At 38.9% G+C, this 17,593-nt stretch overlaps 1 protein-coding gene across 2 annotated transcripts in view; it reads left to right on the top strand.

Moving 5' to 3' along the window:
• Window positions 1–17,593, top strand: part of CSPP1 (centrosome and spindle pole associated protein 1) — an 88,091-nt gene that overhangs the window by 40,413 nt on the left and 30,085 nt on the right. For both annotated transcript variants that reach the window (XM_049781856.1, XM_049781855.1), the window contains 5 exons: window positions 3,133–3,262; window positions 5,512–5,659; window positions 8,046–8,198; window positions 13,438–13,550; window positions 16,692–16,841. In XM_049781856.1, the coding sequence (XP_049637813.1) occupies window positions 3,133–3,262; window positions 5,512–5,659; window positions 8,046–8,198; window positions 13,438–13,550; window positions 16,692–16,841 (694 nt within the window). The remainder of the gene's footprint in view (window positions 1–3,132; window positions 3,263–5,511; window positions 5,660–8,045; window positions 8,199–13,437; window positions 13,551–16,691; window positions 16,842–17,593) is intronic.

Here is a 17,593-nt window from a genome sequence, read left to right as displayed (position 1 = left end):
AAAAGATCTTTGACAAGATTTTTCTTTTAATCTTAGGAGATGCCTTTTTAAAAATATAATCACTTTATTTAAGCACCGTGGTAACACAATTGTTCATAATTTATTTTCTTTTTTTTTTTTTTTTTGGTTTTTGGGCCACATCCGGTGATGCTCAGGGGTTACTCCTGGCTGTCTGCTCAGAAATAACTCCTGGCAGGCACGGGGGACCATATGGGACACCGGGATTTGAACCAACCACTTTAGGTCCTGGATTGGCTGCTTGCAAGGCAAACACCGCTGTGCTATCTCTCCGGGCCCACATCATAATTTATTTTCAGTCATATAGTTTATACCATCCTTCACTAGTGTACATTTCTCACCAATAATGACCCTACTTTTCTCCCACCCTCTCTTACCTTTCCCCCACGTGCCTCTTGGGCAGGCATTTCAATCCCCTCTCCCTTTCTTTTATTTTTTTTTAACACCGTATTTTGCACTATTGCTAGTGCAGATAACTTGATCCCCTTTCAGCACCCAGTTCTTCTCCAGAGTGATCAGTTTTAACTATCATTGTCATAGTGGACCCTTTATTTTTTTTGGGTTACACTTGGCAGTGCTCAGGGGTTACTCCTGGCTCTACGCTCAGAAATCACCCCTGGCAGGCTCGGGGGACCATATGGGATACCGGGATTTGAACCATCGACCTTCTGCATCCAAGGCAAGCTCCTTACCCCCATGCTATCTCTCCGGCTCCATAGTGGACCCTTTTCAACTAACTTTACTATCTGCTCTTTGTGGCAAGCTTCCTACCATGGACCTGTCCTCCTTTTATTTATTTGTTTGTTTGTTTATTTATTTATTTATTTATTTATGGTCACATCTGACAATGCTTAGGGTTAATTCCTGCTTTACACTTAGAAATAGCCCCTGGTAGGCACGGGGGACCATATGGGATGTCGGGATTTGAACTACTGTCCTTCTGCATGCAAGGCAAATGCCCTACCTCCATGCTATCTCTCCAGCCCTTGGACCTGTCCTCTTGATCCTCATCTAGGTGATGCCTTCAGCTACACTTCAGAGTAGGTTATCTTCTGTAACTATGATAATTACTTCTACTCCTTTACCAATGAAGTTGGCATTGTTTTTACTAATCACTCTGTGACACCTATTTCACTTATTTATGACAGTGAATATGGTTATAGCGTTATTATGGTACGTTTCAAGGTTTGCATCATTTATAAGAAATAAGAGATAAGATCATCAGGGGGGAAAAAAGGAAGCAAGGAAGGAAGACATAAAGAGGGTCCTGGCTGTTGTTGAGGAGTTACTGCTCAAAGCTTTGCCCAACATTTAGAACCTCCAATGTTTGACATGATTCCCACTCTAGTGTTCACTCCCTATGGTGCTGAACAGTTTCAGGGATTGAACTGGAATTGGATACAGACTTACACTTCTAACCCTGTGCTATCTTCCTAACTACTTTATACAATTAAAAAATTTTAAGTTAAAATAAGTTAAACTTATTTAATAGTCATTAGTAAGTCATTTGTCACAAAATGTTTTTTACTTCTTTATAACTGCCATAAGTCAAGAAATGGATCTCTAAAACTTGAGGACTAGGAAGATAGCTCAATTTCTTAAGGTATGCTTTGCTTACGGGAGGCTCAGATTTTATCTCTGATACCTCATGATGTCCTGAACACTGCCAGGAGCAGCTCCCAAGCACAGACCAAGTATGACACAAAGCAAAAATGAGATAACAAAAATTTTTCCCAATCTCCCTCTCTCTCCCTCTCCCTCTCCCTCCCTCTCTCCCCCCTCTCTCTCCTCTCTCTCTCTCTCTCTCTCTCTCTCTCTCTCTCTCTCTCTCTCTCTCTCTCTCTCTCCTTCTCTTTCTCCTTTCTCTCATCCTCCCCCCATCTCTCTCATCTGTGACATATAAACAAACAGTTTGGGAATGACAGATGGCCAGAGGCAACAGAACCTGAAAACTGATTTACAAAATTGAGCTTACCATGCTGGGGCCCGGTGGTATTTTGAGTGAGGCATGCGGGATGGATATACTCAAGTGGAGGGTGTGGTGTTGGATGGCTGAATGCGTAAGACCCTGTATTAAGGGTGCCAGTAAAAAGAAACGGAAAATTCTGTGAATTATGAGTTCACAATTTAGGTGCTATGACACTCACATTTAGGTGTTAAGGCAGTCAAATTTCTGAAATAAAAGTGATGAGGTGATAAAACCTGTAATTTAGTTAGAATTTAGTTGATTAGAAGATGTGGAGAACTTAGCAATGTGATCTGTTACTTAAGCCTTCCACTGTGTGGGCCAGAAATAGTACATGGCTTTGGATACTTGTCTTTTCATTCAGCTGAGCTAGAATTGTTTTTGTTTTTTTGGTTTTTTGGTTTTTGGGTCACACCCGGCAGTGCTCAGGGGCTACTCCTGGCTCTATGCTCGGAAATCGCCCCCGACAGGCTCGGGGGACCATATGGGATGCTGGGATTCTAATCACTGTCCTTCTGCATGAAAGGTAAACACCTTACCTCCATGCTATCTCTCTGGCCCCTAGAATTGTTTCTTTTTTTTTTGTTTTTTTTTTTTGGTTTTTGGGCCACACCCGGTAACGCTCAGGGGTTACTCCTGGCTATGTGCTCAGAAGTTGCTCCTGGCTTGGGGGACCATATGGGACACCGGGGGATCGAACCACGGTCCGTCCAAGGCTAGCGCAGGCAAGGCAGGCACCTTACCTTTAGCGCCACTGCCCGGCCCCCTAGAATTGTTTCTTAACACTACATTAGTCCTGAATAACTCCAGGAGTGAATCTCGGGTTCAGAACAGGAATAAGTCCTGAATATACCTGAATGTAGCCCTAAAACTAAAACCAAAAAGAAAAAAGAAATAAAAAAAAGAATTTCTTTTTTGAGGATGTCCGAGAGATAGTACAGAGGTTCAGGGACCTCCACTTTATGCAACTGACCCTGGAGCATTGATGGGGTACTCTAGGTAATTCTGACACCCAAGTACTACTACATCTGTGTACCCTTGCATTGAACTTCCAGCATGGTTGGCAAAGAATTTGAAAAACCATTTTTTTTATTTTTCTCTTGTTTCATCATAAATGAATTCACTTTTTTAATTGTTTATTTGATTAGGAATACAGTTGGACAGAGTGAAGTAAAAGTTGCAAGTGATCGAGCAGCAAATTTAGGATTAGTTTTTGAAGATAAACCAAAGCCTTCAAAACAGTCTCTGCAGTCTTATCAAGAAGCTTTACAACAGCAGGTATTAATTCATTTATTTATTCATCAATATTTTTAGTTGTCGTGTCCTTTTTATTTACAAGACTTTGCAAATTGTGTTCTGGAGAGATTACTTTTTTGAGTTGTGATTCTTCTGCAGTTTTGTTGTTGTTGATGTTGTTTATTCATTTATAATATTGAACATCCTACATCATCCAGAATATGGAGCATCATACATGATAGATAGTGGTTCCAGAGAATTCAAAGCATGGGAGAAAATAAGTTTTTGTTATATATAATTGAATTTAACTTTTGATGTAGATAGATTAGACTGCTGTTGGAAACAATAGGGAGAATAACTGTGCGAGCAATTAGGAAACTTTCACATGGTTCTTGGTATGTTGCACCATGAATAATGGGTTTGAAATTTCTGTATATTAATGCAATGGAATTGGTGTGTGGAAAAGGACTGGAGTTTTTTGTTTGTTTGTTTTGTTTTGTTTTTGGGTCACACCGGCAGTGCTCAGGGTTACTCCTGCCTCTCTGCTCAGAAATCGTTCCTGGCAGGCACGGAGGACCATATGGGATGCCGGAATTCGAACCACCATCCTTCTGCATGCAAGGCAAGCGCCCTACCTCCATGCCATCTCTCTGGCCCGAGACTGGAGTTTTAGCTTATGTTAGATAGTGAAGTTTTAGCTAATAAGGGCTTTTCAGTATCTCTTAAAGACAGCCAAAGGGAGATTTTAAGCCAGGAAATGGAAAGAATTGACATGAGCTTATCTCACAAGAAAATATTTGGAATACTTCTGGATATGTAAGGATATGTGATAGAAAAACCTTTTAGAACCTCAATCCTAACCCTCACTCTAAACCTAACCCTAAGTCTATAATAAGGAAAGAAAAAAGAAAAAAAAGAAGAAAAACTAATAATTTAGTCTAGCCAGGAAGTAATAATTCCCTGAACCAGATGGGAAGATGGGGAGAGCATTTAAGAAACGTTGATAGGAGAGGGCTGGAGCAGTAGGAGTAATTCCTGAGTGCAGAGTCAAGAGTAAACACCTGAACACTGCTGGGTGTGGCCCCAAACCAAAACCAAACCAAATAAAATGTTGATAGAAAATGAGAAGGAACTGAGGGCCTGAAGTTGATTCTGGGTAGAAAGGAAGGTAATGGATTCTGTTACACTTTGTAATTTTGACGTTTATTTAAGGGTAACTATTTGGGCTAAAGTGGCAGTAAAGCAGGTAGGGCATTTGTTTTGCATGTGGCTGGCCTGGATTTGATCACTAACAAATCCAGTGCTCTGGTCCCCTGAGCACCACGAGGAGTGATTCCGAGTTTGGAGCTAGGAGTAATCGCTGAGCGCCATTGGGTGTGACCCAGATACCCCCCAAAAAGTGACTTTCAAAATACAGATATATTGTTCTTTGTCTGCTCACATCTTTTTTTGTTTGTTTGTTTGTTTTTGGGTCACATCCGGCAGCACTCAGGAATTACTCCTGGCTCTATGCTCAGAAATCGCTCCTGGCAGGCTTTGGAGACCATGTGGGATGCTGGGATTCAAACCACCAACCTTCTGCATCTAAGGCAAATGCCTTACCACTGTGCTATCTCTCTGGCCTCGTCTGCTCACATTTTTATAGAAAGCTTTTGTGCTTGTAGTCGATGATAAGAAAACATTTGTTTTGTATGCTTTTATAGAGTTGTACTTATAGTAACCCAGAATTCCCTAATTTGCTTTAAGTTTTCAGTCTCTGATTCCGGGGAATGGAGTTTACCCAGTATAAAGTAGATCTGATGAGGTATGGGGAATAGTTTGTGACAGGCTAGATTCCATGAAGGGATAGATGAAAAAGGAAAATAGGAAGATGCTATTTATTGATCCTCACAGAACTAGTGACACTGAGGAGGCAATGATTCAGTAGCAATTGTGGGTGGTAGGAGTGGGGAGGAGTTGGATTAGTACATGAATTTTCCCAGTAACATGAGTTACTGGATAAAGCTGTAATGGTATGATGCAAGTTATGTATTCTGTTATGAAAAAGTTTTAAAATAAATATTACATATATATTTATGAGTTTAAACTGCTTAATGAACCTTTTTTTCCTTATAAAGAAAATATTTAAGGCTCTGATGGTAAACTTCCATGATCCTACTACTTGTGGTAGAATGCATGCTTTGTATGTGTGAGGCCTTGGGTTTGATCTCATATATAATAAGCAAACAATTATTTAAACTAACTGTTGTGTTAAAATACTTGACAAAATTTCTGAATATTCTGTTGTCAAGATTAGGGAAAGAGAAGAAAGAAGAAAGAGAGAGCGTGAAGAAAAAGAAGAATATGAAGCTAGATTAGAAGCTGAAATGAAAATTTATAATCCCTGGGGAAAAGGTGGAGGTGGTGCTCCTATTAGGGATGCAAAAGGAAATCTGATAAGTATGTTATTTCTATTCATTCATTGTTTTCAAAATTGACTAAAATTGTTTAAAAGTTTAAGTTAAATAAGTGGCACCCCGATTTTGATATAAATATATTCAGTTAGAAAGCTTTTCATTGGAATTTTTAGGCTAGTAATTCCTCAGGTTTTCTGTCTTCTCTGATGAGAAATAGTTAGCTGCAGAGGAAAGCTTACATATTCTAATTGGCAAGCTATATACGAGCTAAGACAATTGGTGACACCTAGTCCAGTGTGTGTACCTGATAGTTTATTGCTCAGACCCATTGATGCTGGCACCACCAGAACTTTACCCAGTGGTACTGGCAGGAGGTAGACATGAAATAAGGAATATCAGACCTATGGCCTACTGCATGCAAGCATTTACTCCAGCTCTCTGAACTAGTAAAAAGTACAAAATCCTTGTTGTATTTATTAAAAATAAATTAGCAAGACTTATTTAAGTGATCTAAAATATTTCAAGGGAATTTTATGTTTTATTTCTGATAGATCTTTTCAGTACAGGTATTTAGGCAACCCCCTACCCACCAGCCCAAGTTCCTTTTTTTGTTTTTGTTTTTTTTTGTTTTTCGGGCCACACCCGTTTGATGGTCAGGGGTTACTCCTGGCTAAGCACTCAGAAATTGCCCCTGGCTTGGGAGGACCATATGGGACGTGGGGGATTGAACCGCGGTCCTTCCTTGGCTAGTGCTTGCAAGGCAATCACCTTACCTCTAGCACCACCTCTCCGGCTCCAGCTTATATTCTTAAACAAAATCAAATAAGCAAACAAACTCTTGAACTTGATGTATGCTTCCTGTAATCCTTTCATATAAGTCATACTCAGAGCCTTTGCTTGTCATTGGTATTTCTTATCACCTTCTTTTTGCTTTATATTCCTTAATGAAACTTGTAGTTCTGGGGTTGCAGGGGCTAAGGCTCCTTGCATGCAGTTGACTGTTTAATTTCCAGCACCTCATATGCTTCCCTGAGCACTCTGGATACAGAGATAAGGGATAGCCCTGAGTACCACTGGGCATGTCAAACCCCCTGATCCTACCCTTCCTCTTCCATAAAAGAGCAACTTCCTGTCTTGATGCTACATTGTAATATATAACAAATCCGATTTATTCTTATTTATTGGTGGTGCCAAATATTGCCACAAATGCAAGGCAGATGCTCTACCACTGAACCACATTCCTGGCTGCCTGTTTTTATAAAGAAATACCACTTTTTTTTCTAAACTTTGGGTCTACAAAGGTCAAAAAAAAATTTTTTTTTTGGTTTTTGGGCCACACCTGGTGACACTCAGGGGTTACTCCTGGCTATGTGCTCAGAAATCGCTCCTGGCTTGGGGGACCACATGGTATGCCAGGGGGTTGAACCGTGATCTGTCCTAGGTTAGCATGTGCAAGGCAAACACTACTGCTTGCACCACCACTCAGGACTCCAGATTTGTTTTTAAGATTGACAGATTTGATATAATCCTATATGGGATCAAAATTTTTTGTGTGTATGTTTTCTATTGCTGTGTAAGAAATTATCCCACTAGAGTTTTAAAATAACAAGTATTTATTTTCATGTAGTTTTGTGGGTAAGTAATTTATAAGTCGGTTTGGGTTGGGTTTTGTCTCAGTCTAACATGAGGATGTTGTCATAAGATGTCCGTCAGAACTATAGCCATCAGACGGCTTTCTTGGAACTGACTTGAATGGAATTTTCAGTCCCAGACAAACCTTCGGTGATTATTTCCAATAGGTTCCCTCACACGAGTCAGGAGTTTTCTTTCCCTTTAAGGGTCTTCCTTTAAGACTTAGGCATCCTTACTGAAACAGTAGCTCTCTTCAGAGTGATTCAATTGATTAAGAAGCATAGAAATCATCATGTCTTTTATCAAGTAACCTTGAAATCATATAACACTATTTCGCAATTGTCTGTTCATAATAAACATATGACTAATTCTAGTCCATACTTGGGGCATTATGAGTTTCGTCTGTTAAAGTAGGATTATTAAAGAATTTGTGGGTGCATTTTAAAATTCTTCTCTATGCGATTATATTCTTTAATAAGGATTATTAATTATTTTTACTAAATTTCATTATGACTTGCTTTATATTAATGACAAATCTGCTGTAAAATATATTAATGTGGTTTTAAGAGTTTTCAAAATGTGTTTACTTAAGTTCTCTAATAATTTTGAATTTATAATAGGTTGTTTTAAAATAATCTTATCAGCTTTGATAATTTTTTTTGTTTTTAGGGCACAGATATCATTAAATTATTCTGGTCTGTCTTATTCTTTTTCTGATTCCTTAGCTTTAATAAAATGCATTATAATAATTCTAGAATATATTTGTTTAAATACATGGCTCATTTCCCCCCTTTCAGCTGATTTGAATAGGATGCACAGACAAAATATCGATGCCTACCATAACCCAGATGCAAGGATATCTGAAGATAAAAGGGCTGTTGTATCTCTAGACAAAAATTTAGCCACTTCAAATGCGGAGAACCTAGAAGATTCTGCAAGTAAAAACTCAGGTTTTTAACTATATTTTATTTTTGTTTAGATTTCTAAAACTGTTCTTTAATATTTCTATACCAATAAGCTTCTTATTTTGTTTTTGAGAATTTGCTTATTCAGTGGTGCATTTTGGTTACATATCAGAAAGTGTGACCAAGTATTATTAATGTTGTCTATAATTTCTTTTCATAGGTATTTTGAAAATAAATAGGGAAATTGCAGTTTGCTTCCTTTTTCTATTTTTGTTTTTGGAACACACCAGGGCAAGTGCTCAGGAGTTATTTCTGACTCTTCACTCAGTAATCTCACTCTGGGTAGGGTCTAGGGACCTTATGGGATGCTGGGATCAAACTCAGGTCAGCTACAGGCAAAGCAAGAGCCCTCCCTGCTGTACCATCTCTTCAGCCCTTGCAGTTTGCTTAGAGATACTTGAACCATTTTGCTGATGGGATTCTAGTTTTAAATAAAGCAAATAGATTTTTATATAAAACAGTTTTTTATACATATGGGCTTTACGCAATGAAGCCATCAGATGTGAATCGTAATTATATAACCTAGTTTATCTTTTTCTCGCTTTGTAACTATTTTTTCTGTCTTATAAAAGCACAACACAAAGAAATGGAATAACTGAAAATTTACTTTGATGCATTATCTTCCCTTTTTAAAATCCTTATTTCTGGGGCCGGGAAGGTGGCGCTAGAGATAAGGTGTCTTGCCTTGTAAGTGCTAGCCAAGGAACGGACCGCGGTTCGATCCCCCGGCGTCCCATATGGTCCCCCCAAGCCAGGGGCAATTTCTGAGCACTTAGCCAGGAGTAACCCCTGAGCATCAAACGGGTGTGGCCCAAAAACCCCCCAAAAAAAAAAAAATCCTTATTTCTGGGCCCGGAGAGATAGCACAGCGGTGTTTGCCTTGCAAGCAGCTGATCCAGGACCAAAGGTGGTTGGTTCGAATCCCGGTGTTCCATATGGTCCCCCGTGCCTGCCAGGAGCTATTTCTGAGCAGACAGCCAGGAGTAACCCCTGAGCACCGCCGGGTGTGGCCCCCCAAAAAAAAACCAAAAAAAAAAAATCCTTATTTCTGATTTGATATTAAAGAACATATTTTATATAAATTTCTATATTGAACATTATTATCACTGATAGGAAAAATAATCTTTATTTTTTATTTATTTAAATATTAAATATTTAAAATTTAAATACAATTTAAATATCACCTGCATTATATTTGATACTTATAATATCACTTTGCTATATAAAATTTACCATAAATTCTGTTTTTGTACTTTAATAAATGTTTTTATTTAGATTAGCAAAGAACTTTATGTTTTTATTTAGATTAGCAAAGAACTTTATGTAAGATTTGGAGTGATGGTTAATTGATTTACAACTGGTGATTCTCAGAGGCTATTCTTAGCACTTTCCTCAAGAGTGACCCCTGACAGTACTAAGGGATCGTTTATGGTGCCAGGAATCAAACCAGTGTTGGCCATATATAGGCCAAGCGCTTTATCTCTTGTATTATCTCTCTGCCCCTGATGATCATTTTTAAAAAATAAAATAAGTTATATATATATAGCTCCCCTGGCTAGTGGGAGCAAGAAATACTCACTTTATATACATGGGGTATGTGGGAAAATGTTCGGCCACACCTATAGGGCTTTCTTCTGGCTCTGCTCTCAGGGATAACTCTCAGGGATAACTCTTGGCAGTATTCCAGGGACCATTACTATTTTTGGTGCTTGGGATAGAGTCAGGGTTGGGCAGATGCAAGGCAAGTATCTTAACCCCGGTCCATAGCCTTGTAACTTTTTTGTTATTTGGGTCACACCCAGCAGTACTCGCATTACTCCAGATTCTGCACTGAGGAATTTACTCATGGAGGTGCTTGGGGAACCATATGGGATGCTGGAGATTGAACTCAAGTTGTTCCATAGCAATGCGAATGCCTTATCCACTGGACTAATGTTCCAGGCCCGTTTATAACTTTTAAGCCTTTTATAATAGCACTAATGTTTGAAACCCTCTAAGTACTTCGGGATGAACACTTAATATAGTCATATGCTATCATACATATCCATGGCTAGCCTGTAACAGTTAATCTCTAAAAACAATAGAATGCTGTGTGTTTTTTTTTTTGTTTTGTTTTGTTTTTTTGGTTTTTGGGCCACACCTGGTGATCTCGGGTTACTCCTGGCTATGCGCTCAGAAATCGCTCCTCACTTGGGGGTCAATATGGGACACCGGGATTCGAACCGCTGTCTGTCCTGGATCGCTTGTGTGCAAAGCAAACGCCCTACAGCTGTGCTACCACTTTGCTCCAGCCCCTAGAATACTTTCTTAATTTGATCCAGAATAGATATATTTTTTTTACCTAGTCTGATTATTGAAGCAGTCAAATTGAACCTTTTGGTTTTGATAAAATAGTTTATTTAATTCCGAGTTTATAATAACTCATTATTTGCCAAAATGCATCCTACTAGCCTGAGAGATGGTACAAGTGGTAGGGCACTGGCTAACCCAGGTTCAATTTCTGGAACCTCAAATGGCTCCCAAGCCTTGCCAAGAGGATACCTGAGCAGAGCCAGGTTAAACTCTAAGCACTACAGGGCCTAGCTCAAAAGTAAAGCAAGGGGCCGGGCGGTGGCGCTGGAGGTAAGGTGCCTGCCTTGCCTGCGCTAGCCTAGGACGGACCGCGGTTCGATCCCCCGGCGTCCCATATGGTCCCCCAAGAAGCCAGGAGCGACTTCTGAGCACATAGCCAGGAGTAACCCCTGAGCGTCACAGGGTGTGGCCCAAAAAACCAAAAAAAAAAAAAAAAAAAAAAAGGCAAAGCAAAATAAATATACCTCCTATTGATGCTGCTTAAAGGTATTTTGGCTGCTGTATTAATTTTTCTCTTCATTTGCATCTTTTAGGAGTTGAAATTAAGATCTCAGTGCAAACCCTTCTGTTACCTTTCCTTCTGCACCCAGTGTTGTGTGAAATTTTCTCACTTTAAGACTTACAATAACGTGGGCCCCGGAGAGATAGCACAGCGGTGTTTGCCTTGCAAGCAGCTGATCCAGGACCTAAGGTGGTTGGTTCAAATCCTGGTGTCCCATATGGTCCCCCGTGCCTGCCAGGAGCTATTTCTGAGCAGACTGCCAGGAGTAACCCCTGAGCATTGCCGGGTGTGGCCCAAAAACAAAAACAAAAACAAACAAACAAAAAAAAGACTTACAATAACTTATTAAACAAAAATTAGGAATTTAGGTGTGCTTATCATGCAACATCACTAGAAAAATATGTTTTTCTGATGCTTTTGCCATGACCTATTTGCAAGAAAGAGCATGTTGAATGTGCACAGCAGAATATGTTCTCTTTTCTGTAAGCCACTGGGTTTGATGCTGGTATTGCGACTAAGGTATTATAGTTTGAAAAATGATATAAAATAATATGTTGAGTTTTTTCTATTTTGATTTTTTTTTTTTTGGTCATACCCAGCAATGCTCAGGGGTTACTCCTGGCTCCATGCTCAGAAATCACTTCTGGCAGGCCCCGGGGACCATATGGGATGCCAGGATTTGAACCAAAGGCAAACGCCTTACCTCCATGCTATCTCTCCAGCCCCTTTTTCTATTTTGAATAGAATTTTGAATTTAACTTCCTTAAAACTATTTTTCATTCTCTAAGTATTAAAAAGACTTTCCAAATGCAAAAAATATCTAAATCCACCATTTTATATATGTAAAGTACAATCTTATATATGTATAAGTATGTATATAGTTACATATTTATATACATGACCATAGCGAAGTCAATTATATTTGAAAATTGAATGCTATTAGATCTTTTTCCTCTTAACAGATCATTCTGTTTTTTCCTTTTGGTTTTTATGTTACACTCAACAGTGTTCAGGGTTTACTCCTGATTCTGTGGTCAGAGATCATGCTCAGTAGGCCCAGGGAACTTAATGTGGTGCCAAGGATCAAACTCGAGTTAATATATTTTTGGTTTGGGGTTACGCCCAGCAGTACTCAGGTTATCCTGACTCTGGCTCAGAATCACTCCTGGCAGGCTCGGTGGACCATGTGGAATGCTGAGGATCGAACCAGTCTGTCCCCTGTTGGTTGCATGCAAGGCAAACACCCTACCAGCTGTGCTATTGCTTGAGCCTACAAGTTAATTTGTTAAGGGCCAGCACAGCAGGCTACCAACTGTAATATATCACTGTGACCTTTAACAGATCTATTTTTGGTGCCTTTCCTAATGTTTGTCTTGTTATGTGATGGATACCTTATTTATGAAATGCATACTAATTAAAACTTTTTTTTTTACTTATACTGTTTAGATACTTTTTTGGGAAGGAGTATAGGACAAATATTTCCCTATGCTCTTATTTTTATAAAAGTATTTTCAAAATAAGTTACTTTATCTACTTAATAAGGGTTCTTCTTTAATTGCTTTGAAGGTTAAGAATTGGAATAATCTAGGTGAAATACAATGAACGATTTTATTTTGTTAATCAGCTTTTCCACTGTAGCATAGAATTTTAACATTTTAATTTGGCTTTCTGCTGAGTTATTCAAATAAACACTAATTTGTGTCAAAAGGGAAAATATATCTGAATGGCAGCTTAACTGCAAAGTTAAGCTGAATGATCAAAATACTTTATTTTATTTATTTATTTATTTTAATTTTGGGCCACACTCAGTGACACACAAGTGTTACTCCTTGCTATGGAAATTGCTCCTGACTTGTGAGGAACCATATGGGATGCTGGGGGAATTGAACCGTAGTCCATCGTAGGCTAGTGCAGGCAAGGCAGATGCCTTACCACTTGCACCACTGCTCTGGCCCCTCAAAATACTTTAGATTGAGAGCAAAACAGTTGAGTCAGTAACTAAAAAGTAATACGAGGAGTAATGTGAAGCTTAAAGTTTGAATACTGTTTATTCTTTCTGCTTTTAGAGACTTCTTGGATATAACTGTTCAAGTCCTCTTATGAAATAACTTTTATACAATATATAATGCCTTTTTTGGGGGGACCTTACCCAGTGGCACTCAGAGATGACTCCTAGCTCAGCACTCAGAAATAACTCTTGGCTCAGGGGGCCATATTGTATGCTGGGATTGAACTCGTGTTGGGCATGTACAAAGCAAATGCCCTATCCACTGTGCATAGCTCCGGCCCAATATATAACATTTTTAGTATTCATATTTATATCCCTAAATATTGACTAATAGAATATTTTTGCAAAATTTCTCTTTCAAGGTTATATGCAATCTCAGAGCTCTCCTTTTGCTCGGGGGAATGTATTTGGTGAGCCTCCAACTGAACTTCAGATTAAACAACAAGAATTATACAAGAACTTTCTTCGTTTTCAGGTGAAATTTTAAAGTTTCAAAGATTTATAAAAATTTTAGTGAACAGATCTAAAGAAATTTTGTTTAAAAGATAAAGAATAAATTTTAAGATGTTGTACAGTTATTTTGGTGGGCAGATAGACAATGAGAAATTGAAGTTGTTGCCTTTCATGAAGCTGACCACAGTGTGATCCTCAGTACCATATATAATTCCTCCCAACCCCAGCACTGCCTGGTATGACCCCAGAATAAAAAGCAAAGGAGAAAAGAAAAAATACTCTGCCATCCAATTTATAAACATCAGTTAAAGGGAGTTCTAAAATTATTTTACTCAGAATAGGGAGTCTATTTTTCCCCCCAAATTTCTAGAGAAAAATGCTGAAATTACTTTTTTTTTTTTTTTGGTTTTTGGTTTTTTGGGCCACACCCGACAGTGCTCAGGGGTTACTCCTGGCTGTCTGCTTAGAAATAGCTCCTGGCAGGCACGGGGGACCATATGGGACACCGGGATTCGAACCAACCACCTTTAGTCCTGGATCAGCTGCTTGCAAGGCAAACACCGCTGTGCTATCTCTCCGGGCCCTGAAATTACTTTCTTTGTTTTTTTTTTTTTTGTGCCATACCAGGCGGTGCTCAGGAATTATTCCCAGCTCTGAGCTCTGAAATCACTCCTGGCAGGCTCTGGGGACCATATGGGATGGCAGGAATTGAACCTGGGTCTGTCCCAGGTCGGTCATGTGCAAGGCAAATACCCTACTGCTGTACTATTGCTCTGGCCTTGAAAATGCTGAAATTTCTAAAACTGAAAGACAATAAAATAAAAATACACCTCTTAGGCATGGAATAATTTTGTAGATATTCACTTTATTAGTAAAAAAAAATCAGTTGTGTTTTCCCAAAGATTTGATGTTTTGTTTTTGTTTATTTTTTGGAACACACCCCACAGTTCATGGAGCCAGGTTTTACTCCTGGCTCCATGCTTTCTTCTGATAGGTTTAGGGGACCATATGGGATGCAGAGATCAAACTTGGGCTGGCTGCATGCAAGACAAGCATCCTTCCCTGTGCTATCACTCTGCCCTTGATTTGAAAAGTTTTTACTCGAAATACAGATTGTGGGGCTGGAGAGAGAGTACAAAGGTAAAGCATTTGTCTTATATGTGGTGGATTGGATTCAATCCCTTGTTATCCATATGATCTTCTGAGCACTGCCAGGTAGGATTCCTGATGTTTAGAGTCAGGAGTAAGCACTGAGCATTATTGGATGTGGCTCAAAACAAACAAATAAAAAGAAATGTAGATAATAAATGTATTTGAGCATCCAGAATTTATTAAGTAATTATAATTATTGACTTTCCATACTCTGTCTACTTTTGTGCTTAGGCCTAGGTATGATGCCTCAAGCATGTGATGAAAGAGGGCCCCATCTCTTCACACCTGCGCTGTTCCAGCATTAGATTAATTTTGTGCTTTTTTTTTTTTTGTGATTTTTGGGTCACACCCGGCAGTGCTCAGGGGTTATTTCTGGCTCCAGGCTCAGAAATTGCTCCTGGCAGGCACAGGGGACCATATGGGGCGCCGGGATTCGAACCGATGACCTCCTGCATGAAAGGCAAACACCTTACCTCCATGCTATCTCTCCGGCCCCTAATTTTGTGCTTTCTTATGATTCCTTTTAATCTCATGTGCTTTTTAAAATAAATCTACTCAAGACCTAGTAACATAAAATTTCTACAGAAAAAGGCTCAATTTCCCCAGTCTGACATTTAAGGCTATTAATCTAATTCCAAACTTAAGTATCTTCCTCTCAATATATCTTTTTATTTCTATTTATTACAAAAGATGAATTCTTTTGTGTTGACTTCTTTTTATTTTTAATAATATCTTTATTTAAACACTGTGATTACAAACATGATTGTAGTTGGGTTTCAGTCATAAAAAAGAACATTCCCCCTTCACCAGTGCAATCTTCCCATCTCCAATGCTCCCATCTCCACCCTCCCCCACACTACACTATACTCAGAACTAAATATTTGTATTCTGTGAATTTCTTTGGGGGGGGGGGCTCTAAGATTGCTGCCATTCTTCCTTTTTTTTTTTCCCTCTATAGGCTTTATTGACTATTTCTTTGAGTTATCTCTCTATTGACCATAGATTCTATGATCTGATTTTTCAGCATGACAAATTTATTTTCTCTTTGATTTATACGCATGTCAGATTTTTGCTTATTTTTTTCATTCAAAATGACAATTATGATTTTGTATTTAAAATTTTTGAATTGTAGGGTATATCAGTTAATAGGAAAGGAGAAAGGGCATTCTGGGAAGACAATTTTTTTGTTTTGTTTTTGGGCCACATCCTGTGGTGCTCAGGGTTTACTCCTGGTCATCCGCTCAGAAATCACTCCTGGCTTGGGGGACCATATGGGACTCGGGATTGAACTGCAATCTGGCCTAGGTTTGCGCTTGTCCTAGGCTTGCGCTGTCCTAGGCTTACCTCTAGCGCCATTGCTTCAACTCCTAAGAAGAATTTTTATAAGGAATGATCAAGTGCTAAAATATTGATTCTACTCCTATGTGAGGATGCTAATTGAGCTAAGAAACTTTTGAGACATTATAGTATCTAAGTTATAGAAAATAGAATTGTGATTTAATTAGGGAGTATTTTCTGGTAATTTATATAATACTGTATACTTTGAGTCTTAGAGTACTCCTTTGAGATATAGACAGATTAGAAAAATTAAAATGAAATTTTCTTGATCATATTGTTCATAAAAATTTGGTGTTGGGCCCGGAGAGATAGCACAGCGGTGTTTGCCTTGCAAGCAGCCGATCCAGGACCAAAGGTGGTTGGTTTGAATCCTGGTGTCCCATGTGGTCCCCTGAGCCTGCCAGGAGCTATTTCTGAGCAGACAGCCAGGAGTAACCCCTGAGCACCGCCGGGTGTGGCCCAAAAACCAAAAAAAAAAAAAAAAATTTGGTGTTGCTGGAATTTCATTCATAGTTAACATGTCATTTAGTTTTCCTAATAGGATATAAGATATTGAAACATTTATGAACAATTTGTAAAATTAGTGTACCAATATTAAATTCATGGGATACCAGAAGTGTTATTCTATTTTTTTAATAGTTTTACAAAGTATTATCTAACTTTAATTTTTTAGATTGAGGAAAAGAAGCAGAGAGAAGAAGCAGAGCGAGAGAAACTGAGAATTGCAGAAGAGAAGGAAGAAAAACGACTTGCAGAACAAAGGGCTCGAATTCAACAAGAGTATGAAGAGGAACAGGAACGAAAAAGGGAGAAAGAGGAGGAGGTGCTTTTATTTTTCTATTTTTCTACTTAATTTTCCTACTGAAAATATTTTTGATATGTTATGGTATTTGTTACAAAAGAAAATAATCGTAGTTTATTTAGAAAATATTAGGTCAATATCTAATCAATACATAGTGTTTTATTAAAGTAAAAAAGATATTTTTAAAAAAGCAAAGCAGTATAGACTAAGAACATTATAAAGATCCCTAATATTGTTAATCAGATGGCTTTATTTCTTCTTTTTTTTTTTTTTGGTTTTTGGGTCACACTCAGCAGCGCTCAGGGGTCACTCCTGGCTCTATACTCAAGAATCACCCCTGGCAGGCAGGGGAGGGGGACCATATGGGATGTCAGGATTTGAACCACAATTTTTCTGGACACAAGGCCTTACCTCCATGCTATCTCTCCGACCCCAGATGGCTTTATTTGAGGAACACTGTGTCATTTGTAGCTTCAATTTTTATCTCCTTATTTCAGACAATAAGAGAGCATTTTTTTTTTTTTTTGGTTTTTGGGCCACACCCGGGGTTACTTCTGGCTACGCGCTCAGAAGTTGCTCCTGGCTTGGGGGACCATATGGGACACCAGGGGATCGAACCGCGGTCCGTCCAAGGCTAGCTCAGGCAAGGCAGGCACCTTTACCTTTAGCGCCACCGCCCGACCCCAAGAGAGCATTTTTGTTTGTTTGTTTTTGAGTCACACCTGGCATTGCTCAGGGATTATTCTTGGCTCTGCTCTGCACTCAGAAATCTC

This window comes from Suncus etruscus, chromosome 10 (assembly GCF_024139225.1).
Source record: "Suncus etruscus isolate mSunEtr1 chromosome 10, mSunEtr1.pri.cur, whole genome shotgun sequence".
NCBI lineage: Eukaryota > Metazoa > Chordata > Mammalia > Eulipotyphla > Soricidae > Suncus > Suncus etruscus.
Note: the sequence above shows the minus strand (reverse complement) of the source record. Positions and strands in the feature narration are given on the sequence as shown.